The sequence below is a fragment of the Drosophila tropicalis genome, unplaced genomic scaffold (assembly GCF_018151085.1).
Source record: "Drosophila tropicalis isolate 14030-0801.00 unplaced genomic scaffold, ASM1815108v1 contig_845, whole genome shotgun sequence".
NCBI classification, from domain to species: domain Eukaryota; kingdom Metazoa; phylum Arthropoda; class Insecta; order Diptera; family Drosophilidae; genus Drosophila; species Drosophila tropicalis.
The window spans coordinates 12,525,600-12,550,723 of NW_027173338.1; the positions used below are offsets into that span (position 1 = coordinate 12,525,600).

The 25,124-nt window shown below is 38.5% G+C and overlaps 2 protein-coding genes across 2 annotated transcripts in view; both read right to left on the minus strand.

Annotated features, from left to right (window-relative positions):
• Positions 1 to 248: 248 nt before the first annotated feature.
• Positions 249 to 2,253, minus strand: LOC137581358 (probable cytochrome P450 28d1). The gene is made up of 6 exons (XM_068295587.1): positions 2,034 to 2,253; positions 1,834 to 1,972; positions 1,660 to 1,767; positions 963 to 1,593; positions 636 to 905; positions 249 to 566 (listed from the first exon to the last, which is right to left on the minus strand). The coding sequence occupies exons 1-6, from the start codon at positions 2,225 to 2,227 to the stop codon at positions 400 to 402; spliced, it is 1,509 nt and encodes a 502-aa protein (XP_068151688.1). The 5' UTR covers positions 2,228 to 2,253; the 3' UTR covers positions 249 to 399.
• A 795-nt stretch (positions 2,254 to 3,048) lies between these two features.
• Cda5 (Chitin deacetylase-like 5) overlaps positions 3,049 to 25,124 on the minus strand; it is a 41,827-nt gene continuing 19,751 nt past the window's right edge. The window contains 14 exon segments of the mRNA XM_068295665.1: positions 3,049 to 4,298; positions 4,362 to 4,560; positions 4,626 to 4,930; positions 4,932 to 5,064; positions 5,267 to 5,492; positions 6,018 to 6,211; positions 6,297 to 6,386; positions 8,007 to 10,544; positions 11,120 to 11,560; positions 11,912 to 11,958; positions 12,016 to 12,544; positions 13,035 to 15,473; positions 15,695 to 15,891; positions 15,954 to 16,489. Coding sequence (XP_068151766.1) covers positions 4,131 to 4,298; positions 4,362 to 4,560; positions 4,626 to 4,930; positions 4,932 to 5,064; positions 5,267 to 5,492; positions 6,018 to 6,211; positions 6,297 to 6,386; positions 8,007 to 10,544; positions 11,120 to 11,560; positions 11,912 to 11,958; positions 12,016 to 12,544; positions 13,035 to 15,473; positions 15,695 to 15,891; positions 15,954 to 16,489 — 8,042 coding nt within the window. The 3' untranslated portion in view covers positions 3,049 to 4,130.

Below are 25,124 nucleotides of genomic sequence, written 5' to 3' on the forward strand. Positions count from 1 at the left end.
AACTTTATTTTATCTCCTCGTGACAGATACTCGGGTTCGATAGCCTAGAGATTTTACCCCTGTTTGCCATCATTATACTAAGTTTCCGTAAGGAGAGTATCATGCAAGTGGCTTCCCTGGACAGCATTGAAGCAATTTTGGCTGATTTATCTTCGATTAAGGTGTTGCCTTTGGTTCAACTGGCCCTGAGTCGCGACTAAAAACAAAATATTTATCCGAAGCGTACCAAATAAGCAAAATTTGTAGTATACTGAATAATAAAAACATTTTAAGAAACATGAAAATTGATTGTGTCATTACAAATGGATATTGAATATAGGAAAGCATATCGAAATTACATAGATATTGCCGATTGCGAAGCTTACAATTTCAATTTAGAATAGTTATATTATATTGTAGTTATTGTATTGTTTCGAAATTTAACCATATTCCATTTTTCAATGAGGCCATAAAGTATGTATCGTCTAACACATTATCCTTGCGGGTCTTTGGGTTGATTTTTATGTTGAAATTCTGTAAAATTTCGACCAAAGCTGCCTTCATTTGTGTTAAAGCAAAACGCATTCCTGTTAAGTCAAAGCCAAATAAAGATTCAATTTAATAATAGAACTGTGAGTTGCGTTTCATTTCCTTACCTGGACAAATTCTTGGCCCGTCACCGAAGCCAAAGAAGACCCCTTGATCTCTGTACTTTCGCACACCCCCATTGATCTCTAGAAAACGCTCGGGCAGGAATTCTTCAGGCTCATCATAGTATTGTGGATCAAGGTGGAATGAACGGACGGGAACAATGACAACATCACCAGGTTTCACACTCACCCGAACACCATTCTTATTAACAAACTCATAGGTTTCGGTTACTATCTTACGACCAGACAGAAGTGGTGGAAACAGACGAAGTGTTTCTAAAGACAAAAGAGTTTACTATTTACTCTAATGGGCGATTTCACATGTCAACCCACCATTTATACAGGCATCTAGAAAAGGCAGCTCACTAAGTTGTTCAAACGTCAGTTTACTCTTGCCGATTTCCTCTCTTAATTTCCGTTGTTCCTCAGGATTACGAGCTAATAGCAATAATGTATGAGCCAGTACCAATGCGGTGGTCTCAAAACCATCAGTAAGAAAACTCATGGTATGCGAAGTCAACTCCGGAGTGTTTAGACCCTTTTTATCCTGTAAATGCAACATGTAGTTGAGAAAATCAGTACGATTCTGAAGCTTTGGATCTTGACGACGCAAAGTAATGCATTTGTGCATTAGATCGAAAAAGAATTCTTCCACATCCTTGGCGAAAAGTCCAATAGTGTAAAACTTTCTTATCGGTGGCCAAATATTGGCAATCATCGTAAAGAATATAAAACCGAAAGATTGCTCAAAGACGCGCTTAATCATGCCCACCAATGGTGTGGGATTATTAGTGAAACTTTTGGCACTAATGCCTAGGACACAATCGGCAACGACTTCGGTAGTATAACAGAGACAAAGATCCTTGGCATTTAGGCCTTCCGATGAAGCAATGAGTTGTTGCCCCTTGATGTAGTCAACGAACTGGCGACACACGCTTTGAGTCACAGGATAGACGGCACTGACCTGAACAGAGATCTCAATTAGATTAGAGAAAGTAATTACGTGTAATGTAAATATATAATATCTTACACGGTTGGCAGTCAAGCCAGGCGTTATTTCGGCTCGCCTCTCCTTCCAAGCGTTACCTGTTAATATAAACGGATTGTTTGCCAAAATTCTGTCTACCTTTTGGCTGACCTAATTTTGATTGATTTAAAATATTTGGTAATATGAATGCTAAAGATGTATGATATAGTTACGCACAAACTTTGCAAATTCATTATCGTGAAAGCTACTAAAATCCGAGACGAATATTTTATGAGCATATTCCGGGCTAAGAACGAGCAACTGCGGCAAACGAGTATTAATGACACCAACAAAGTTCTCAGTGCCCTTGTATTTTCTAAAGCATTTAAAACCAAAAGTAAAGCAATTGTAAGGACATTCAGATTACAAGCACTTACTGATAGATATCTTCAATGTCGTACATAACATTTCTTTTCTGCGTAAACATGCTTGGAAAACTTCCCACTAGGGGCCACGACTTTGCGGTTTTAATGCCGCGATTAGACCAGTAATTGAAATTCCAGATTAGAAATACATATATCAGGGCCACAATGGCAGCCAGTAGGAACAAGGTTACACAGATTGCACCCATTTTCTAAAGTTCCGCTCACTGCTGCGAACAAAATCAAACTAAACTGGAACCGCATACAGAAGCTGTATTAATTTACAAACCGCACCGATCTCAATTGAGCTTAATGAGAAGCAACTGCTGGGAATAAATTTATAAAGTGACCACCAACTGAATTTCATTATTCTTATCAAGACGACATAGATGTTTTTTTAGAATGGTTTGATAAGAGAGATAAGATACACTGTTTGGGCTGCTTAAAAGTTTTTCAATTGTTAATTATTAAAACCAAATTTCAAATAAAATTGTTAAGTGCTTCTTCAGGTTTTGATGTTCATAGCTTCGTGATAGCCTCGGAGCTTTATATTGTAGAGTATTCAAAAGTCAACTGATGTTGTTCCCTGTTTATTTTTGAGAGTTCTTATCAATTGCTACTTACACTAATGGTAGAGTATTAGAAACGAAGATGTTGATCGGTTTCGCTTGCTTATCTTATTATTTATTTATTTGTTTTTTTTTTTTTTGTCTAAAATCAACAAATTACGGGACGGGCGGAAACGACGAAAGGGAATGGCAAAGAATGCTGGACATCTATTTTATTAAAAAGGTACTTTTTATAAGAATATTTTAGGAAGAATTTTTACTAAAATTTTTGATTTGTTTTCAATCAGTTTGGTCTGCCATTTGGCCAAAGAATCGAAGGAATCAAAAGAATTAAGAAGGGGAAGTCTTTTTGATATCTTTTCTGAAAAAAACTTTTGTCTGGCAATCCTGCATACATTTGAACCTATTACAGTGTTGGAACCAATGTTAACTCCTAAAATTTTAATTGTTAATTATTTTTAAATTATCTAATTTCTTTTTATTAAATACATAGGTTTTGCTTTTTACAATCATCAGCACAAAATACTTAATTCACTCGATTTATGTACATATATGTATATGAATAACAATTGTTTGTTTTTACATTGAACTCCATAGTACAAAGAGTTGTTTTGTACAATGTGCCAATTTTATAGGTTGTGTATTATATTAAAACTAATTATGTTAAATTTTGTAATATGTGTATTCCAAAATCAGTTAATACTTTCATGTATTCATACATTATGTGTTAAACTTATGCATATCTGATAGGTTTGCAAGTTCGTCCTGAATGACACAGTGATTTTGTATGAAAACGACCAAGTATTGCAAATATTTTGTTCTTCTTTTTTTAATTTAAGGATGTTTAAGTTGTCTTGCGTGGGTACTCTCTAGTATGTATTATATTTTTGAGCAAACAAAATTTACAATTAATATTTCAGAAATCTTCTGGCATTAGACAATGTAAGTTAGATTGCGAAAAATTGTATGTATAAATTGATACATTAGAATACGAAAGTAATAAATTGCTCTTAAGTTGAAACAAATAATTACAACCAATTGCTGTGTTTATTATAATGAAACTATCTTATATACATACACACATACACGCATACAAAAAAGTGTATATAATCAACATATTCACATATGTATCTGTGCATGTGAAATTGCACATTTCGATTTACAAGTGGGACTGGTTTGATTAACATTTAAACATACACGACCTTTGACCCTAATTTACTTATACATAAATACATGTTCCGACGGTGAATTTGCTGATACAAAGCGGTTTCAAATAACAAGCAAACTGCCGGAATATAGGGGGTGATAAATGTATGTATGAGAACTATATTGATAAATAATTTCAAGTAACATGGACCAAAAATTACCTAAATTAAATTGATGATTCGTTTAACATTTAAATTATTTAATTATAGGTTTTCTTTCGTGGGTACGAGTGAATAATGCATTTTGAGCTAGTGATAATATATTGATGTCTAAGATTGCGGACTGTGTGCCCGACAAGGCTTACACTCTGTGCTTATCCCATTCTAAAGTGACAATTTTATGTAGCCGTTTCCTCGGCATCATTGTCAATCCGAGATGATCGGATACCTGATTTACCAGTCCACGGATAAATGTCGGGGCATGGCTGGCATGTTTTCATATAACGTACTCCTGACTTGTGCCAAAGGTTGCATACTTTTGGATTGTTGCAGCGTTTTGGACGATCCTTGGGAAGGACAAAACTGTTAGTGACAGTACATTATGGTAATAATTGAGAACAGTTGCATACCGAGTAATCGCACTGGAATGGTTGAAACGAATTAATACGGGACGTAGGTGTCGGATCTCGAACCCATTGTAGTGCTTGCCAGTTGGTGATTATCCAAACATCAGGCATTGCGTTAATTGCGTCAAGGAATTTAATAAATCCCTCCTTGTGATGCGGTTGTGTAAACCATGCGGCATGGTAAAATAATCCAAATGGGGCTCTGAATAAACAATTCATTTTTAAATCATTTAAGTAAATTTCTTGGTAAGGACAGCAATGACTAACCTGTTGGTTGTGTAGTGACGTTCGAAATTTTTCATAATCATCTTGGTAACACCGTCGGCATCACTTGGATTAGAGCAAGCATCCCCCATTGAGCACCGACCTCCATTTAAATCTTGCCACATTACCATAGGCACTTGCCAAACACCTGGATAGCTTCGTGTTGGGCAGGGTGGAATCATACAATCATGAAAGATTTTGTAGTCCAGGGTGTATGGCCAGGATGGAGGTCGATTCTCATACACAGGCATAGATGAGTCGTAGGTGAAGTTTGAGTCGTACAGCATCTTATACATCTTGTTACCCCCCAACAGAGAGAAATGGAGCTCGCATCCCTCTCACATCTGACAATTTAACACCACCATAGGCTGCCAATATTTCTCGCTGACCGGCAATTTCACGAGTCCATTTTTTTTGAGAGAACTGCTCACCAAAGCTATGCCTACAATTGAAAGTAGGATACAAATTTCAGTACGTAACTATCTCAAAACCATGATTTTTGCTTTTGTAATTCTGTTTTGCATAATGGCTGGGGGTGTGAATGGGTAGTGTGGATTTGCAATTGAATGTTTTCTAGTGCACGTTGTACTGCAGCCGTTCAAATTACCGTGTGCTGTGTCGTTTTGAAAGTGACGGCTACTTACGAGACTGTATGCGACGCCATTTCATGTCCATCGGAGTACAGGTTTTGAACCTGACTATAGTCGGTCCACTCGTGGGAAACATAAAACGTAGCTGTTATGGGACAGCCGTTTGGATTGACACGTCCCTTCTCAAACAAATCCGTGTACAATTGTTTGTTCAAATCATTTACGGAATCGTCAAAAGTCAAAAGGACAATCTGTGGTATATTTTCCACTGGTAGTTCGCCTAGTTTTCATGAATGAGAATGTTGAGACATTGATGGTGAGACATAGAATATGGATATAGGGCAGATGAATAGAGAACTTATAACCAAAGCATATAGAATAGGAAAAATATAAAAAGGTCATGATTTTTGCGTGGCATGAACTTTATATTTATGTTACATGTTGCGGTCTTCCCGATGTCGATGTAGCTATTCACATGAAGCAATGAAAAGCAAGGACCAAGCCGAACTTACGAAACGGTATGTGACGCCATTTCATGTCCATCAGAGTAAAGGTCTTGAACCATGCTGTAGTCCGTCCATTCGTGAGATAAATAAAATGTGCCACGCCAAGGACAACCGTTTGGGTTCTTTCGTGATTTGTTATTAAACAACTCTTCGTAAAGTTCAATATTAATGTTGTTGACGGCATCATCGAACGTAATTAGGACAATTTGCGGCGTATCCGTTATATTTAAGCCGCCTATGTAGTGGTAGGGCTAACACTGTGTAGTAAATGTCTATTATCTTAATACTATCCCACTTACCAGGTATGTCCTTGCCTCCGCAGTAACAATCTGGGAGTAGGCATACATCCTTTCTACATTTGGCGGCCGTCTTATCGGGTGTGGGCTGTGGATAAAGGGGATCTGGTCGCGTCGGCGGATATCTATATATATCCACAAACTCTTGGGCTTTAGATACAATTGTTCCAGATGGCTTTAGTGTTGGACGTGTTCTCCTATTAATATGCAAAACACATAAGATTTGAATTTTATCTCAAGGGTCAATAACAAAAGGAGACAAACATATTATGTAAAACTTACGGGGGATGTGTTCCTCGGTTAGGTGTAGACACGGGCACTGCATCACGATCCTGGCTGTATGTGGAGCTGCCTCTGTTTCTATTGCTATTTCTGAATACAAAAGTGGTTTAGGATTGAAAAACTGGATTCAGTTGCCATTACAGATCAGTGAAACGTTGAAAAATATTTTGTGCCAAACAACTACACTAGCAAGCGCGGAATAAGTTTGTTCACTCTTGTAAAATATAGAAGTATTTACACGTATATACAGTGTACATGTACATACATTTATAAGTTAGTGTTCAGTTAGTAGCCACAGAAATTAAAATGGTTATGTAAATTTTCTGTTTTAAACCACAACCTGCTAAGTATTGAAAAACCAATATTTTACATGTGTAGGCATGTGTGTCGTATGTACAATTTCAGTATTTTTAAATAAAATTATGCAACCAAATTAAAAAAAAAAAACCGATTGATGTATATGGTGAGAACCGAAAAGTTATATAGTTTACTTATGTGTCACGTGTTTGGGGTTGGGCGAAAGGTCATAACTGGAAATAAATAAAGAAGTATATTTCGATTGCTGTTGCATTTTGAAGCCAAGAAGGGTTTTGCCACCCCTATGCAACTATACATACACTGTACTTTGGTGCCTAACACTAATCTAACGGATATCTTTGTGCATCAGCTTACTGTACGATTCCACAAGACTCTACTAAATTAAAGCTTGGTAAAATGTGCGATTCGAAATTGTAAACCGTACTTTAAACCCTCAGGTTTTGTGGTGGGTTTGAAAAATCTGGATAAGTGTAATGTAAATTTAAATTTGAAATGCTGAAGAAACAAATGGTACGGGGCAGTGCCGGAGTTGGCAAGCGGGCCTGAAACAATCAAAGTATTTACCAATATATGAGATTTCGGATTTCCAAAGATATTGTTTTTTTTGTAAGAATTTTCGGTCAATGCAGATTGAATGGAATCAACTTTGTTGTTTTTTCTTTCTAATTTTCGTTGGGATAGGACTTTGAGATGATTCCATTGAGATTGATTTTGAGAATCGTATTTGGCTTTTAACAACGAAACAGGAAGAATGCAGTAGCATAAGTTTGTCATGCATTTTATCACCCAAGTCACTGCTAACTTCTATGTTCTCACACTTTTGGTTAATAAAAACATGGTAAACAAAAATACATGCTACGTCTAAATATTCTAAGACTAACTAAAACAGAAACGGTATGAATTCTGCAACTTTAAGTGGCCACCACCTACAGATACATAGATATGTAAATCGCGTATTTGATTACACGTGATCGATTAAAGAGTCAAAACACTACTTTTCTCATGGATTATAAGTCATGTGTAGGTTTTTCTTTCCTTTGCAACATTTCACACATCAGCTTATATTTAGTAGGTACTTGTGTATCTTTTGCACTAAGTTTAAGTGCAGTTTAAGTGGCAAGTCAAACAAAACTAGAGTAGTTCTATGTATTTTGAAGGCAGAATAAAGATCCAACACTCAACATCAACCAAATAACTATGTATACATAAGTAGGGGAAATGTGGGTAATGAGAAACGAAAGCTAGAGAACAATACAACTGTTGTTGGGTAAGAGAGACTATGACTGTGTTCAAAAACGAAATTACGGTGAGTTCTAATATAGAGAAAGAGAGATATAGGGAGGAGTGATGATTTTATTTGTAGGAGCGTTAAGAAAGGGTCGGTATGTATACCTTGAGGGAATTTCGTTGCATTTCGGGCTCAGTATGCTATCAGAACACTTCACTGAAGCAGACGCAGCAGCATTCGCAGAGGTAGGAGCGACATTTTTGTTGTGGCTGTTGTTGTTCGAAAGTTGATAGTTATTATTGTTGGCAGTTGTGAAACCGTATTGAAATTTATTAGCTCGAACTGCAGGCTTTTGGAGTTGATTACTAGGAAAGGTAGTTGGGAGCGAACTAGAAGGATGGACGGCAGCAGCGGCAATTGACGACTTTATTACGTTATTCACCCTCGAAGCGCGAGTTGTGGCAGGTGCAAACACATTTGGGAGAATTGTTGTTGAAATTGTTGTCGTTGTTATGATTGGGGGAATTTTGACAGTTGTAATATTAGAAGTGCTTAAAGTGCTAGTTGGAGTAGGAATGGGATCAGTAACTAAGACGTTCAAAGTGGAGGAAGTGAAGTGAGGTTTAGATTGATTGGGGATTAATTTGGAGGAAGGTCTGGTGGGTTGAGATGGGGAAGGGGAATATGTCGAAGGACGCAACGTAGTCGTGGTCGTTGGTATGTAAAGTTGCTTAATTTCATCTACAGCCGCACGTATTTCCGGAACGGAAAACTCATTGACAAATTGAGATGAGCCACTTTCATTGCTATCACTTCCGCTTCCAGAAAGAAACTGTTGGAGCTGTTCTAGCACATTGGCAGTTCGGAATTTATGATTCCTGCCGCTTACTGCAGTTATATAGCCGGCATTCTGCAAACTATCCGCTAATGTACGCTCTGCCATTTGCTGCCGATACTTGTTTGAATAAAGGAACTTGACTGACGATCTATCGCCAATGTCTGCACCTTGCTCTGTGGAGCTCGATGCATCGTCGGCGACTGTGCTCAGTTCTATACTGTTATCCTGTTTCGCTTCAAGCGATCTTTCGGCGACCAATGCTTCTGCTCGGGGGGCATCGCTGTCAATAGTAGCTTCATTTTCTGATGGCTTTATTTCAAACCTTTTTTCTGGTTTTGATGCTGCCGTGGCCTTTAATTGACGTTTGTTGTTTATTACTCGTATGCGTTGGGCTTTGCGCTTTGGATGCAAAGTAACCGTTGGGCTGGACAGTACAAAATTATTGGTAGGTTTAAACTTTGGGGCATAAGTTGTGGGTTCGTCTATGCTATCAAAAGTAGCGGCTGTAAAGCGTGAGCGGCCACGTTGGTTAGCCAGTGGCTGCGGTTCTTGAATCGATGTCGAGGATGGCGTAGGATTCAAAGGAGTTGTGCTTCGTGGGACAATTTGTGTAGTGGTTTGAGGACTAATGGTGCTGAGAATTAAATCACTGACGCTAAAGTTACGAGCGATTCCCGCAATCGTTGAAAAGCTTTTCAGAGGCTTGTGTGTAGTCTGCATTAAAGGAACAGATGCAGAACCATGAGGTGCCATATATCGGGACCTGTGAGGACTTTGCCGTTCTTCATGTAGCAAATTCTCCAAACTTTTGTAAGGCGACACGAAACGCATGGCGGGATTTGCAGTAACTCGATTCAGAGTATCTTTGAAATTGCTGGCACGTGCAGTAAACACTGAGGGTTTTGTAGTAACACTGAACTTCTCCGGCGTGGTTGGGACTGTTATAGGAGTTGTAGACTTAATAGTTTGTTGTTGAATCGTTGGTCGTCCATTACGCCAAACTCGTAATGGTGGTGCATATGTCGTAGGGACGATATTTACAAAAGTTTCCGAATCAATAGTTGTTGAAACAGGAGGTGCTTGTGTTGATGTAACTTCAGCATAGTCAGACAATAATCCATTTTCTTTCTCCGGTTTTTCAGCGCTTAGCCTGTATCCTGTATATAATCCAAGTTGTACGCTGGCCGGATAGTCATTATTAGTTCTCGTGGTGCTCGAACTGTCTATTATTTCAATCGGTGTACTTCTATCTCTGGATACCTTGAAGCTTTGCGGCGCTATATCAGACTGCACGAAGTTTTGTATTCGCTTATTACCCTTAACCACTGGAATTAATTCGCTTGAATTTGCATACTTTAGGACATTCTTGTTGGCATATTCCAAGTTTTCAGAAGGACCTTGCACAAGGTTTCCCTTAGGGCTGGTGCCATATGCTGCCGCATTGATAAAGTCCAGAAACCTAGGAGACGTGCTCGTTTCAAATGATCGACTTCGGCTAGTGGGAGCTTCCGCTGTCTGAACATGCACAAATTGACTTTCATCCGAAATCGTCTCAATGTTTTCAATTCTACTGGCGTTTATGTTGTTAACCGATTTGACCAATTGTTTGTTTGTTAAAGGTAGGACTGAGGACGAGTTTACAATATCGGCCCTACTTTGGTTGCTTGACACAAAGCTGACCAACGACTTGGCTAATGTTTGCAGTTTTGATTTAAGAAAGGGATTGGTGTTATAGCTAGTGGGAACAGAAGTTGGTGTTTTGTGTGTTGGTGGAACTGTAGTATTTGATGTACTGGGTCCAGGGACGTTGCTTGACTTGAATTTGTTTATAACACTATAATATTTTTTTTCATGCGTTTTTGAGCTGTTGAAGAGATGTGTATTGGATAAAAGACAATAATAATAATAATAATATTGTTAGTAACTTAAGTGAATATGAGTTTTTTTAACGCTCTAACGACCTAAACTTTTGGTTCTCGCGCATTCGGAAATTTATGTAATATCGGAATGTCAGGAATATTTTAATTATAGTAGCTCGCAACAGATTAGTAAAGGTGGTTTAATAATGTCTAAAAAAAATAATCCATTCATATCATTGATTTAGATCAATTTGTCTTTGTGTGAAGTTTCATGCTCATGCTATTTTTTTTTTGCGACACATTGACTACTTAAATAAAATCATGCAACAAATTTGGCTGAAAATTGTCCTCGAATCGTACTAATACTTATTTAAAAGAAATTTATCCTATGAAAAGAACTTTAGCCTAGGCAAAAATATTCAAACTGTTTGTATTCATGAGTGGATTCGTTTGTGAGGGTGTGTGTGTGTAATGTTTAAGCCAATTTATACGGAAACTGAACTAATGACACTCGCTGGGTTGAATCTGTGGATCAGACTTACACATATGTATGTTTAAATGAAAGGCGATTTAAAAATACCTTGATAATTTGGATGTTGATGTTGGTGGCGGTGGTGTCGGGGTTGTTGTTTTTGAAGGGGGGCGTGTCACCTTAACAGTTGGTGGGGCGGTAGAACTCTTTGTCGTACTTCTGCTTGCTACTGACGTTGATTGTGTAAATGTGGGTGGAGTCGTGTTTAACTTGTTTGTAGAATCTACTATGTTGGCAATTATATTATCGTTATCCGAGTCCAAAGAAGGTTTAGTTTTTACTGGAGTACGCTCGCTTTGCAAATAGTCCTCAGACAACCCGTATATGTATTCCGCAGAGCTAGAGTAGCTGTAATCAGCTTCCTCAAATTCGGCTGATGGTCTTGGAGTGGTTAGAGTACTGTAGTAATTACGAGCATCATAATCTGGACGTGCCGTCGTTGTGGGCGTGGTGCGCGCTTCTAATCTCTGTATAGTCACCTGTTTCGGTCTGATATATAAACGTATTGTGGTTTGGTGTATTGTGTTTGCAAACAAATTTTCTGAAGGAAGCGTATAATGATGGAAGCTGATCTAAATTTTGATGCGTTATGCATAAACACATATATTGTGGATTTGTGTTGTAACTATGTGAGTGCGTGTGTGTGATGGTATCTCAAGTAGCTCACTAGCAATCTGATCTTGGGACTGATTTAGAATTAATTTTATCATATATGTTCGCTGATTTTATGAAGTATGCCTAATTTCGACGAGCAATTCAACTTATGATGTATGATTTCAAATGGAAAGCCATTGCTAAATTAAAAGTGTAATCGAATTAAATCTTAGATAGTTTACTCACCTCTGGGGCGTACGCGTGGGCTGGTCATAGGCATTTTCGTGTTCGATCTAAACAATCAACAGTTATTATTAGGATGTAAAATATCTGTTTCTAGGAGTTATTACCTGAGCATTGAGGTCCTCATCGTAGTCCGTGCTATATCTCAACGTGGGCTCGTTGTTATAAGACGGCTTTTGCGATGGCGTCGGTGAGGCAAATTGTTCCAACGGACGATACGTTGATTGTGATTGCTGTGGGCGTAGGGCGGGCTGGTAGGCTACGGGTGGGGGCGATGGTTCTTTCTGCTGATGCTGCTGCTGCTGCTGTTGTTGATACTCAATGTCCCTGTATAAATCAATGTCGTCGTCATAAACAGAATAATATGATGGATCATAGGGGTTTGGGACTGTTTGTGCTTGCTGTTCTGGTTGATGTTGATGTTGTTTCTGTTGTTGAGGTTGTTGAAATGGTGTTGGCTGCTGTTGGGGCTGTTGTAACTGGTAGCCGCTCCCTTGATTAAATATGGTTGATGAGGCATTGTAGCTATTACGGTTAGATGCTAACAGTGCCACCTGGCCTTGTGGCGTTGGCTGTACAAAAATGTTAGCAGATGTTGGCGTCCCAAGTCCCGATGACGGTGAAGATGATTCAACTCTGTACACATTGTTCGTGATTGTGTGATTATTTACATTGTCAAATATGCATACACATATTCAAAATTTATATATATCGTAATTATGGTATAATAAAGAGAGGAAAATAATAATGATGAAATTAAACCAAAAAATATCATAAAACCATTTAGTACTATGGAAATTGATGAGGTTAGAACAGATAAAACTGAAGTTAGCGAAGCCCAGTCTATAAAATAATTGTTTAGTCAACTGTACATCATTGGCGAGTTCAATTCGTTAAAATCACATAATTAAGAGTCAGAACGTAAAGAGTATCGCAGGACTGCCAGTGGACATGGGGTGTAAGTAGATGGTAGATCGAAAAAAATATATATATTTGTATTTTTATATATATGTACACATGTGTATGTGGTTGTTGGGTATTTCTGTTACTTATAATAATTCTTGGGTGGTTGTGTAGCGGCACAAATAAATTGATCAGCGTTTTATGGGACACCTATTATAGCTACCTGTGTCTTTCGGAACTCAAGTTGACATGGATTGAGTTTAGTTGTAGACCGCCTAAGCTGCTTTGCTTCCCATTTCCTTGCAATGAGTTACTTTCGGTCTTCGATCGTTCGGTTGTGTTGTCTATTATGGGGTCAACTGAAGGAGTAACTGTCCACTTTTGCTGCCCGCGCTGTCTTTGCGGCCGTACCGTGTAACGTCCACGAATCGGAGCAGCCGTCATACTTGTTACTGTTGCGTTCAAAGTCGGTCTGTTATTCTCAAATATTGGGGGAGACGAAGTCGACTCATGGAGTAAGGGTAGCCGATGTTTAAGTTCCTGGAATATGTCACTGGGGAAGGTAATAATGGAAGGCACACCAATTCCAGAACTTGAGCTATTGAATCGTGAAAAGTTATGGAAAGGCCGCCTTGTTGTTGTAGCTTCCATGAACCCTGTTTGAAAATTGGGATGCGATACTCCGGGTTTAACAAGCGTTGGCGTTGCGGTAGGGAGTTGCTGACGTGGTGGTGCCATCGTCTCTGACATGGGCATATAGGGCGGCATTTTCGATGGTGGCAATATTTCTATATCTTCCTCATAGTCCTCATCGTAGTAGTCAATGTTTTTCAATGTGCTTGTGTTGATTTTCGTTGGAGTAGTTTTAGTTGTTGTTGGTGTCAAAGCCGTTGATCTGGTATTCTGTATATCAATTTGTTTTTGAATGCCCTTTATAAAGCTTTCATATCCCTTCAACGCTTGCGTTGTTGTTGGTGTGCTGAAAGAAGCCACGGTGGGCTTTGGCTTAGCTTTTAATGGAGCTGCTGATGTAGGCCCAATTGGAATGGGTTTCGAGTTCACCCGTTGTGGCTGTGGGCCCGATTTAGTGCTGTTGTTCAGTGGCCGTCGAATTACTAAAGCATTTTTAACGTTGTTATTTCCATCGCTGCTTACTTGCTTAAAATACCTAATAAGCGGATTGATCGCAGGATTTACACTGGCAATGTCGCTGGCTTTTAAGTTTTTCATGAACTCATTTATGTTGAATTGAAAATTGGCCGTCAAAGGCTTTGAAGTAGTCGATGGAGATGTGGGAACCGCTGTAGAGCTTATCGATTTTGTGAAAGTCTGATAGGATTCGGGCAAGGTAATGTTGTCTGCGTAAGTAATACCCACCGGTAAGTGTGAAAATTCTCGGAAAGGTACCTGCTGCAACGTATTAGGCTTGTTATAGGCCAAGTTCGGAGCCGAGACAATATCAATATTTGGCGTTACTTGCAATGGAGTCACCGGTGGCCGCACCTTGACTGGAACGTGTCCTATTTGATTTGGTGCTGATGTTGTGTATACGCCCTTCATCTTTTGATTGGCTATAATATTATACTGGAAGTAGTTGCTTTCTGTTGTGCTTTTTTGTTCAGCAGATGTACCGATACTGTAGTGAGAGATCAGTTTACCAGCTTGATTATTATAAAACCCACCCATTGTGCTAAAATGGGCTTGATTATTTGGATGAGATGTTGATGGATAAAAGTCGAAAGGTGTTTGCGCCGTTGTGGCAGGTTTTGGTGCTACTCGTTGATTATCCAGGTGAAAGTACGCAAAATTTTCTGTTTGTAAGTGCTTGCGTCGTTCTTTTAACTCCCTTAACTGTTGTATGAGATACGGCAGTAGATCTCCTCTGTTTCCTTGCAATGTAGGTGTTCTTGAAGTGCTAGAAACTAGGCTCGCGGCGCCATAGTAATTTCCTGCAATTGGTCGAAAATCGTCTTCTAAGGGGGGCGGTGGTAAAGAGAGATTGTACCCCGTATATACTAATTTGGGTTTTTGATACAATGACGGAATTTGTTGCTGTTGGTATCCTTGATAGCCGGGATTTTGTTGATTATAGTTGTGAGTATTGCTGGGTGGTGTAAGATACGGATTGAAATTTCCAAAGCTAAAAGCATTTTGCTGGGGATATGATTGGGGATCCACCGAGCGGTAGTTATTTCCTGGCTGTTGACCTGGCCAATTTACAGACTCATGTCCCGGATGTCGTAATTGGCGGGGACGTCGTTTTGACTCACCCGTGGCCACATCTCCCTCCATGCTGGCGTCATCCCCTTTCACGTCTTTGTCCTCGTCCGAATCTACGTATTTAAAATCCATTGCTCTATTATTGCTCACATCGGTTTTGGCGATTTTCGAAGAGAATTTTATTGGTTTTATTTCAATGGACACAGGCTCATCTTCATCTTCGTGCTGATTCAAGGATTTGATTGAATCGTCAGCATTTGATAGTGTGCGTAGTCTTTCAGAATATATTAACTCTCGGGAAGAATTACTAAACGTTTCTGCGGCTTGGTTTATGTTTCTCGGTGTAGTCAATTCTTCTGACGGACTACTAACATCGCGTCGTTTACGCAGTCGATTGTGGGAAAGTTCGAGTTTATTTGTCACGTCTTCGTTTAAGCTTTCGCTGTTTACGTACAGTTTTAGGCCAAAAGCGGTACAGTCGATTGGTGTTGTAATATAGATTTAAAGATAGTGCAGAATGCAATGCATGAGAGAAAAGAGTGTGTAATATGATAAGTTGCAGAGAATTTGAATTCAATTTTGTCAGAGATAAAATAGCATCAAAATTAGTTCAGATAAAGCGAAAATACGATGAAAAGGACTTTAGTAAGTAAGTGTGCTCACCGATAGGCAGTTCCAAAGGCGTATGAGCCAATCTTTCCCGATTGAGGTATGGCGTTTAAACTAGCTTGCTGTAAAATGCCATCTCGATCTCGCTGAACCTGATTGACGGTGCTCGGCTGACCGCGGTAGACACGCTGCTGGCGGTCGCTCTCCTCCTCTTCAATCGGCGGGAGTGTCTCTTGTGCCTCGGCATATAGCTAGAACAAACAAAGAAAATAAAACAATGTTAACTGCTTATCTTCAATAGAACTTTTCTTACCTTTGCAATATCTTCCTGTGAGTCTACTAATTTCGGCTGTCCTCTCGACGTTACGACTGGATTGGGTGGTACCCGAAGCTCTGGTGGTGGAGGTATATGCTCTACTTGTGCTTGAATGATTTGCGGTGGGGAGCGGTGATATTGGGGCGGAACCGTAGGTGCTTTTGAGGTCGGAGCGGCGCCTGGACTCGAAAAAGCTGCGCCAAAGCGGACTCGACTGGGAACATGTTGTTGTGTCTGAGCGTGAGCGGTGCCGCGCTCAGTAGAGGTGTCCACCACCTCACAGCCTACGTTTCGAGGCCAGTCGCAGGTTTGAAGCTCGTGTGAGTACATCAAACCACCAGTGCAACTCTCAAGTAGGGCACCACCAAAAACACAAACATAGTACTGTGTGCAATCCGTTGGGTGTGGATAATAGCCGAATTCCTCTGGGCAGTCAAAGCTGATTCCGCTGGAGCTAGTTGGCTTAACATTCGTACCAAAGCTTCGGGAACTTGTGATTCGTGAGGACCGTTTACTTTGAGCTGTTACGATTTCTATTAAACATAAGAACAGACAAAAAAACATCTATCATTGAAATATGTACGAGAAAACCTTGCGTAACTAATGGCACACCTAAAAAGACAGGCCAATTGATATTTTCAATCCGTATACGTAGGTACTACCAAATTCGCTGACTCAGATCTTTTAGTCTCTGAGAGACTGAGAGACGTACAGGGCTATTGATTCCGATCAAGAATATATTTATGGGGTTGGAAAAGCTACCTCCTCCCTGTTAGATACATTTTGGCGACTTTAATAGACCATTTTACCCATTGGCGAATGGTATAAAACACAAAAAACAAAACTAAATAAAAGGTGGAAACACTTTACATCTACACTTTTCTTCTCTAGGTCGCAGTTAACACCATCAACCCGGTTTGATACTACCATACAAACGACTGACGCTGTTGTTTCCCACAATCAGAAAATAACCATTAGATTCAGTTTGACAAATTGTAATATACATACATATATAGTGTGGGAAAAAAACAACCGTGTTAACAGCTATAAAAATAAAATTAGGCTAAGTGCAAAATTAGCTTGGAGTTTCAGAGTTCCCGTCCCGGTATTACTCACTTTCAAAAATGTTGTGTGCCTTTATATTGCTAGAAACCCTATTTTCTAATACTCACTCTCCAGAAATCGTGTCAAGGCTGCCCGAGGAAATCTAGTTAGCATGCAGTGGCGACGGCACGCTCCACAAATTGTGTAATTAACAGTCACAGTTGTAGTCTGGGTCTTCAACTGACAACTTCGCACTGCAATGACCGAGTCCGAGTGATATACTGCGGTGGTGGTGCACAATGAAAGCTAATCACGTGCCATCGGCGGTTGGCCATGCAAAAGACAAGATTCGCCATCAGCACTGGCTTGGATGACATTTGTATTTGTATTAGCCAGCGTCGCAGTTGCCACGGCATATTTGCTGATTGTTTGTTACTTATTTTTTGTAGTCTTGTTTTCTTGCATTTTGCTATTGTGTTGTACTTTCTGCTCCACTGAACAAACAATATACATATGTTTGTATGTACATGTGAATATACTATAGTCAATGTATCCGTAAGCTTGTACATACATTACTTGGCCACAACCATAGCTAGAGCTTGTCTTGAGCTGTTATGCAATGTTCAGTAATTCGGCCATAAGGCTGATTGGCTTTTTTGCAAGTTTGCATAGAGCTTGTCTCTGGCTTTCGTTAGTTTTTTGTCGTTTAAAGTAAGTGCAGTGTATTACGCTGTTTTTATTAATACACATACCCCAATAAATAAATATCAAGTGGATAACCATAAACAACGGCGGTGTCAAAAGGTGCTTAAAGTCAAAATGACGCATTCGATTAACAAGAAATTGTCAAAGATGAGCAGCATGACGCATTTTATTATCAATTTATTTAAATGAAACAGTCTTAAATGATATTTAACATTTAAAATCAATAAAAATGTCTTCATTCAAATCGTTGAATATTTATAAGTAAACCTCGAATGGTTACGGACAAAAAGCGCAGAGCAACCAAGTCGAACATACAACTAATGCCTAAAAAATACGTTACCAGCTTGGTTTTATTCAAGTGGTAAAACATTTTCAATGTGAAAGGTGTTACCTTATGTTAGGTTTGATTAAATAAGTGTTTAACATTTTGAATGGCCTAAACCACATTAAAACATGTTAAATGTCCACACTACAAAATGGACTTGATATCTAATTTTGACCAGATTAGCTCAAATTAATAGTTTGTATTTATTATTATTGACAGCATTCTGCTTAAATATTGCACTAATACATGGTCAAAGTTTTTACAAAATTGCTAAGAATCAATTGAAAATCAACGTCAATGATCAGGCAATAGTTGTTAGCATTCGCTCTTTTTGTTTTTATCAAATTAATGTTATAATTTTTGTTCACAGAGCGCTGTTTGAGGTTAGTTATTAAAATGGATAAGAAACAATCGCATTATAGACTGGATTTTGTTTCGCTGGGAGCGGTCCGCATTACACATTCACGCTCATTTTCCAACCTGGCAAAGCGGAAGTATAATTCATTGGTCAGACTGCACTCTTGATTTTGTATTTAACCAACTGTACAAATCAATGAGAGGGTGTTGTGGCTGTTGAACAACGAAACGCGATGACTGTTATGCCAGATCCAATTATTGCTCTTGTTGTTTATACATATATATGTACATGAAAATAATTTTGTTTTGTTTTTGTAAAAGCATTGTCTAATAAAACAATCAACTCAACTAAAGGCAATCTAAGGCAGTCTAACAATCTCTTTCCATGCGGATGAAGTTTTAGTCATCTCTTGAGTTGGGGGGTTTCCTTTCCAAAAGACAAATTTATAGCAATATCATATTTTTCATATTTCCATAATTTGTCTAACCAAAACAAGTTTGAACACTTTTTAGCGACCATTCTCGGCTTTGGATTTAAAAAAACTGTATACCGCATGTAACCAAAACTTTGAAGGGCAATACGTTACTACCTTCTACCACAAATAGAACCAGAGAAACCCAGAAATATAGCCAATAAAACTGAATAAACTCGACCAGTGAACAGTTGCGTGAAAGTACCCACAAAACAGGAATTATTCAGCACCTGACCATGGTTTGCTTCTCTTTTTTTTGTGTTGGTGAATGCTATACTTAATGTGTTTCTGGCTCAAGCTGCAAGCGCTTTTGACTATTATGTAAGAAGGCTATTGCTAACTGGCTCAGCATTTGGAAAATACCAATACCTGCATATCTAACACAAATGCGCACGTCTGCATTTATACTCGAATGAATATGTATAAAAGAAGGCTCTTCAAAAATGTATTACGGGCTCATGTGTACAAAAGTCCAAAAAGTAAAAGTATTTCGAATACCATCATGGGTCGCTAACTACAATTGTGCCGTAGTTTACATAACCTTACAAATTTACAGCTTGATTAATCAGTGCTATCTGAACGGGGTTAAAAATAACTTGGGTAGTAATCCATTATATAGACTAATGCTGACAAAGAAGAAGCTCTCTAGACAACTCCACTCTTAACAAATGGGATTTTGTGACTCCATCTGATATTTACTCAGTACAATATGCCATCATAACGTACAAGACATGGATTAAGTTAATTGAGTATGTTTAGACATACATAGTTTTGATTTTAACCAGTGGGGTTAATATTTGCTATGAAAATAATGCAATACGAAATAATAAGAGCAAGTATACAAGTACATATCTAACATAAGCAAAATAGGAGCAGAGTGAATGTTGTTTGGACCCAGCAACAACTAAAATTTGGCGACAAAAAAACTTTGAAATAACAAGCATGCAAAAGTGGGTCAAACTAAGAGAATGTTGCATAACAGACAACACTCACTAAGCCTCGTATTTCAATTTTTTTCTAGTTGCAGCAGCTGGACCACGCGTCGCACCGTCGCCGCAAACGACAGCTTTGTGGCGCAAGGCCTCAAAGAGTGCATTTAAAATGCAGAGCGCAGTGCCACGCCTACTTCAAAATCGATCACTTTCGCTTACCTCAGTTGCAACTGTGTATAGAGTGTATGTATCTATCGGCAATGCAATGTCTGCGCTTCGTGTGTCGCATTTACAATAAGTAGACACCGAGTAGTATTCCGTTCCCTCTGGTTCGTTATAGGCCAGGCCATTCCGATAGGCAGTACCCGTGTTTAGGCTGCATGTGAATGGGGTGCAACCGCGATTGCGTCGCGTGATCTACTCCATAAATATTAACTCATTTCGATGTCGTAAAATGCTTTGAGGGGCTTTTCCTTCAATTGGACAATTGTATTGTTTCGTAGTAGGTACATGGGTGTAGTTTGTTTTCGAAACGAAGCTTGTGGCAGTTGCTACTAACATGCCAAACAGAGGGTACGAACTGTGGTCAAAGGAACTAAAGTTATGCAGACCTCAAGTCAAAAAGTCGATACATAAAAACGTTTTATACTTTGGAGAACTTGAATTTACATACAAGAGAAAAAATGTATGCTTCAGCGGACAGTTACTGCTGCAGCCATGTACCTATGGCTCGCTCGTCTTGGAGTTCAACTCAATTTGAAAGGAAAACGCCCCACTGGCTACAACTTTTCAATTGGCCCCAACAAAGTGGATAGGTCAAGGTACTTGAAGACAAATAAACAAACGCGTTGCGGTGGTTGCGTCTTCTTCGCCACTACGCGATGCCAGCAATTCGTTATAGCTCGTTAAAGTTTGTGCCGAAAATGTTTACAATTTGGGTGTTGTTGGCCATTGGATAAAATAATAATTAGGCATATTCCTGTAAATGTAAAGTGGTTTGCAACAACCAATTGTATTAAATTTTTTGTAGATACCCACTTTGAAAATCTAGTTACTATTCCTGCAAAAGTTGCACCTAATCTTGGTCAAAACAGAGGGCTAAGCTGACTGGCTGTCCTTACATGCGGCTAGAAAATGTCTTTGCAACGACATATCTGAATGGACCGCAGGTACTATTAAATTCCTTTCACTTTTCATATGACTGATAAGCACCAAGTTACAACCGCTTCAACATTGAGTAAGTGTAATACATGCTACGTGTGTCCGAGTTGAAAGCAAGGTGATTATGCCGGAAATATCTATAGAAATTATAAAACATACGTATGTACATATGTGTGTGTAGTTGTATTTTGTATGTTGCAAACCTAAATTCAAAAAACCTAAGCTATACGTAGCGACGTTTAGTGCCACTGTTAGGGCCAATTGACTAGTTATTTTCGATTCATCCTCAAACAAAACCACCTACCAATTAAGTTTTCCACTCAAAAATGATAACGTGATATACATTTTTTGACCAGTCCAAACACTTATTTAGTGATTCCTCGTTATAAGAGTCACAACCTCTTTTCAATGCGCTGTCACGGTAGTCACAGCTTTTATGTGCGGTTCAATTTTACTGTGTCATGGTTTTGCCAAAAGATGAAAAGGCTGCATCGTTAAAGTTCATTACTCTGTGCCATGAGCAGCAGAAGCATTGTGGTTTTCTTGCATTTTATGTGAACGGTAGCATGACTGGCGGTGACTTTATTTTAATCTCTTCTCGGCACTCGGGCGTCGAGAAAATGGTGTTTAATGGCTTAAAAGATATGCGTGAGGCTTTTAATTATCAATGTATACATGCATGACCAAACTTTTTCAAAGAAATCTTCTTAGTCAGACTTCAATGTATGTACCAGCAAGTCTCAACCGCTTTGTGAATTGATTCCATTAAATAAGAGCCATTGCGAATTTATGAATATCTGCCAAACTTATGCCAGTTTTGTGTGTCAATAGGAGGGCTCTTCATGATTACGTATAAGCAATTTTGTAAAAAAGCATAAGCATGTAGGCCTTCCGCATTGAAAATAAATTGCGTCCAATTGTCTCGACGCAATAAATAATTTCTTTGCACATCTGCTTAGGTGATGGAAAATCCGTAACTGATTTTGTGTTCACCATTGAAAAATTGGGCCATTCGCATGATAGACCCGACATAGTCTCTACGACCCACGGGCATATTTGGGAATCGTGACTGCTGTCACAGCCATACTTAAAGTTCCCATCTCTCTGACTGCGTAGTGCGTGGGGTTGGTGTGATGCCTTTAGTCGAAGCAGTAATACTGTAAGCTTTGGCTCAATGATCACTGCACGTTCCAGACATTTCCACTGCCGCATATGCAACTAGAAAGTCATGGATTAAAATAATGGCCATGGGTGATGTAAGCAGCAACTGAGCTTTAGGTGATACACCTCATTGTAATGATATCTACACAATAATTTCCTTATGTTTTCATCTTAAATTAACTAGTATATGTACTTTTTATTGGCCAATACTTAGATTCTAAAGTTTTATGATATAAGTGTTTTCCACATGCTTAAGTTTTCTTCCGTCTTTCGATATTAAAAGCCTCCATCCAATGAGGGAAATCATGGATTCTTCTGTTGCCATAAATTTCTAAATAACCGACTGGGCGGAGTACCAAATTATTACTTAACTTTTAGTGTATACTTACAACAAATCTAAATATCAAAAGTCAAGCAAAGGCCACTAATTCAAAACTTTCAAACTCTAGCAAAAAAAAAAAAAAAAAAAAAAAAAAACAAAACAAAACAATCGCCCAGCCCATACCAACTTTGCTTTGCATAAAAAAAATCGAGGACCCCATTTGATAAAACGCCTATTTTGTTGCCCCACCAACTTATAGATATTTGCAGAGCAAACTGAATGCTGAAAACACAAAGTAGCAGGCAGATGGGCTAAGAACTGATCCAGCCGTGATCTATCTGAATACAATGTCGCTTTAATTGTAATCTTGGCCAACAGTATCGACATGATATATGTACGAAACTGTCCAAACCCACAAATTGTTGTAAGTTGGCATTAAATAGAATCTAAAAGTGAATGGCTTGCGAATATGGAACCGCAGCACTTTTTGGGTGTGCCAACGGTTTTGGGCTTAAAGTGAAACCAATATATATTCAAAGTACTACCACACAGAGTTGGTTCACTGACTTGCATGTTTCTAGATACATTATCTTAATGATCCTTGTGCCCATTTCGTGCGACTTAATTAAATAAAGCACCCAAAAAATTAAACGTTTTGCCCGTCACAGTTCAACTATAGGGGTAAATAAAACATGAAGTTTACTCTAGCTACTTATACAAATGACATTTTAATAAGGTTGTATTTTTGTATGTAGGCATTAAGTAGATTAAATATGCTTTGTTGCTAACCACTATTGAATAACGTTCTCAGAAACAAGATTTAGAAACGATTTCAGGGTCACTCCAACGCCTTAGCAGAGCAGCGGCCTATAAATGGCGATAGTATCGCGAGTTGAGGCGATTGTGCAAGAGAACGACGCCAACATATACCAAAAGACAGAAACAATTATTGTCTCTACAACAAACCGTCAGGCAGTCCCAGTCTGTGTCGGCGTTAGCATTGTAGCCAAGTTGAGTCTGCGGTAACTGGCTTAGGAAAAAATTCTACGACAAAAAGTTTTCAAAATAATTACACATTAACAAAGCAATAAAAGCATAAAGAACAATATTTTTTTGTTTATGTAAACGACTATTATACATTGGTTTGCTTTAGGTTCAGTAGCAATCAGCGAAACCAGCGGACAGGGGTTCTTGATCAGAATTCCTTAATTATAACCCATTTTTACCCTTTATTTTATACATATGTATTCATATACTGCGAATAAAACCGATTACAACATGTTAAAATAATATTATTATGCAATCAAATGCGACTGTCATCGTGGCGATTGGTATGACTCAGAGCATTTAAGATCTAAAAGCCTTTTAAGGCTAATGGTCTGTTTGATTGCCAAACCCAGCAAGCAATTGAAACAAAGTCGCATGTCCGCCATGGTACCAATTGTAAAGCATAAAGTAACAGGGAATTGTTAATTATAGGTCTTGTAAGAATTCGCTATTTGAAGGACTTTGAAAGTCGACGATCTAATGGAGTTTTGCAAAAGCAAACTCTCTTTGATTAAATCATTTCACATTTTAGCTATGTCTGACACACACTAAATTCTAAAAATCAAAGTTGCTGACTAGTTTATGATAGAAACAATTTATGCCTGCGCAAGACAGATGAGAAAACCAATAGCTAGATTTGTAGGCAATGGCCTTACCTAAATAGCTGACCTTTACGTTTGATGTGATGATTAGTATCAAGACTGAATCGATCTACGGTTTGGTCATTAAGATAAAGTCAAATACAAAACATTTTGTATAAACAAAAGCCCTCAAGTATACTTGTCAGCATATTAGGCGGTGACAATATACGTTCTTATGTACATATGTATCAACAAATTATAATCGCTAATCGGAAAGCGAGGAAACTTTTCCGACAATATCCAGGCTGTATAGTTTTACCGTTGAACTTCAATTGTTGACGCCCGTGTTCAGTGGGAACAGGTAAAATCAGTCAACACCGTAACAATGACAAAATGAATAAAAAGCCAAAACCAAAAGAGCAAAAATAGCGTTTTACAAGATGCTGTGTCGGCTTTCAGGTTTGCCTGCAACTGGTTAAACCACTGTCAATTACAACTTCGACCATGATGCTTTCATTTGGGGTCATATACCTATAGCATCTGGACGCACATTGAGTGGGGAAACCAACTTTTATTTTTAACAGAGGGGATCTGCCATTAGTTTGTTTATTCCAAAAAGCTTTTAACTACAGCAATTAAGAACTTAGTAGCACTGTGGCTATTCAAAGGAGAACAAGAAAAGTACATGTAGACACTTTAAGTTGGAGATAATCCCTAACGATCTCACCACACTCGAATCTGCCAACAATAATTAACCCAATAAATTTATATGTTCAAATCTACGACAAAGGTTCATTAATAACTTTTTATCAAGTTGTTTAATTGGCAAAACAAACGCTACGAAGACAACGACCAAACAAAACCGCAACTCACAAATTTAGATACACAGAAACAGCCATAAAGATACATATACATCCGAAATATACAGCTCAATATGTGCATGTTTATTAAAAAGACAAAGCACAGAAAAAATAAAGGCATAGAGTTGAAAAAATATTAATGCTAATATAACAAATAACTTAAATTAATTGTGCTCAAATTTATTTACCAACTACCAAAC

Excerpts from the sequence above, each read along its gene's own strand:
- LOC137581358 (XM_068295587.1), bottom strand. The coding sequence starts at position 2,227 with ATGGGTGCAATCTGTGTAACCTTGTTCCTACTGGCTGCCATTGTGGCC. Across the intron at positions 1,973-2,033 it reads GACATTGAAGATATCTATCA|AAAATACAAGGGCACTGAGA; the intron begins GTAAGTGCTTGT and ends TAAATGCTTTAG. Across the intron at positions 1,768-1,833 it reads ATAATGAATTTGCAAAGTTT|GTCAGCCAAAAGGTAGACAG; the intron begins GTGCGTAACTAT and ends AATCAAAATTAG.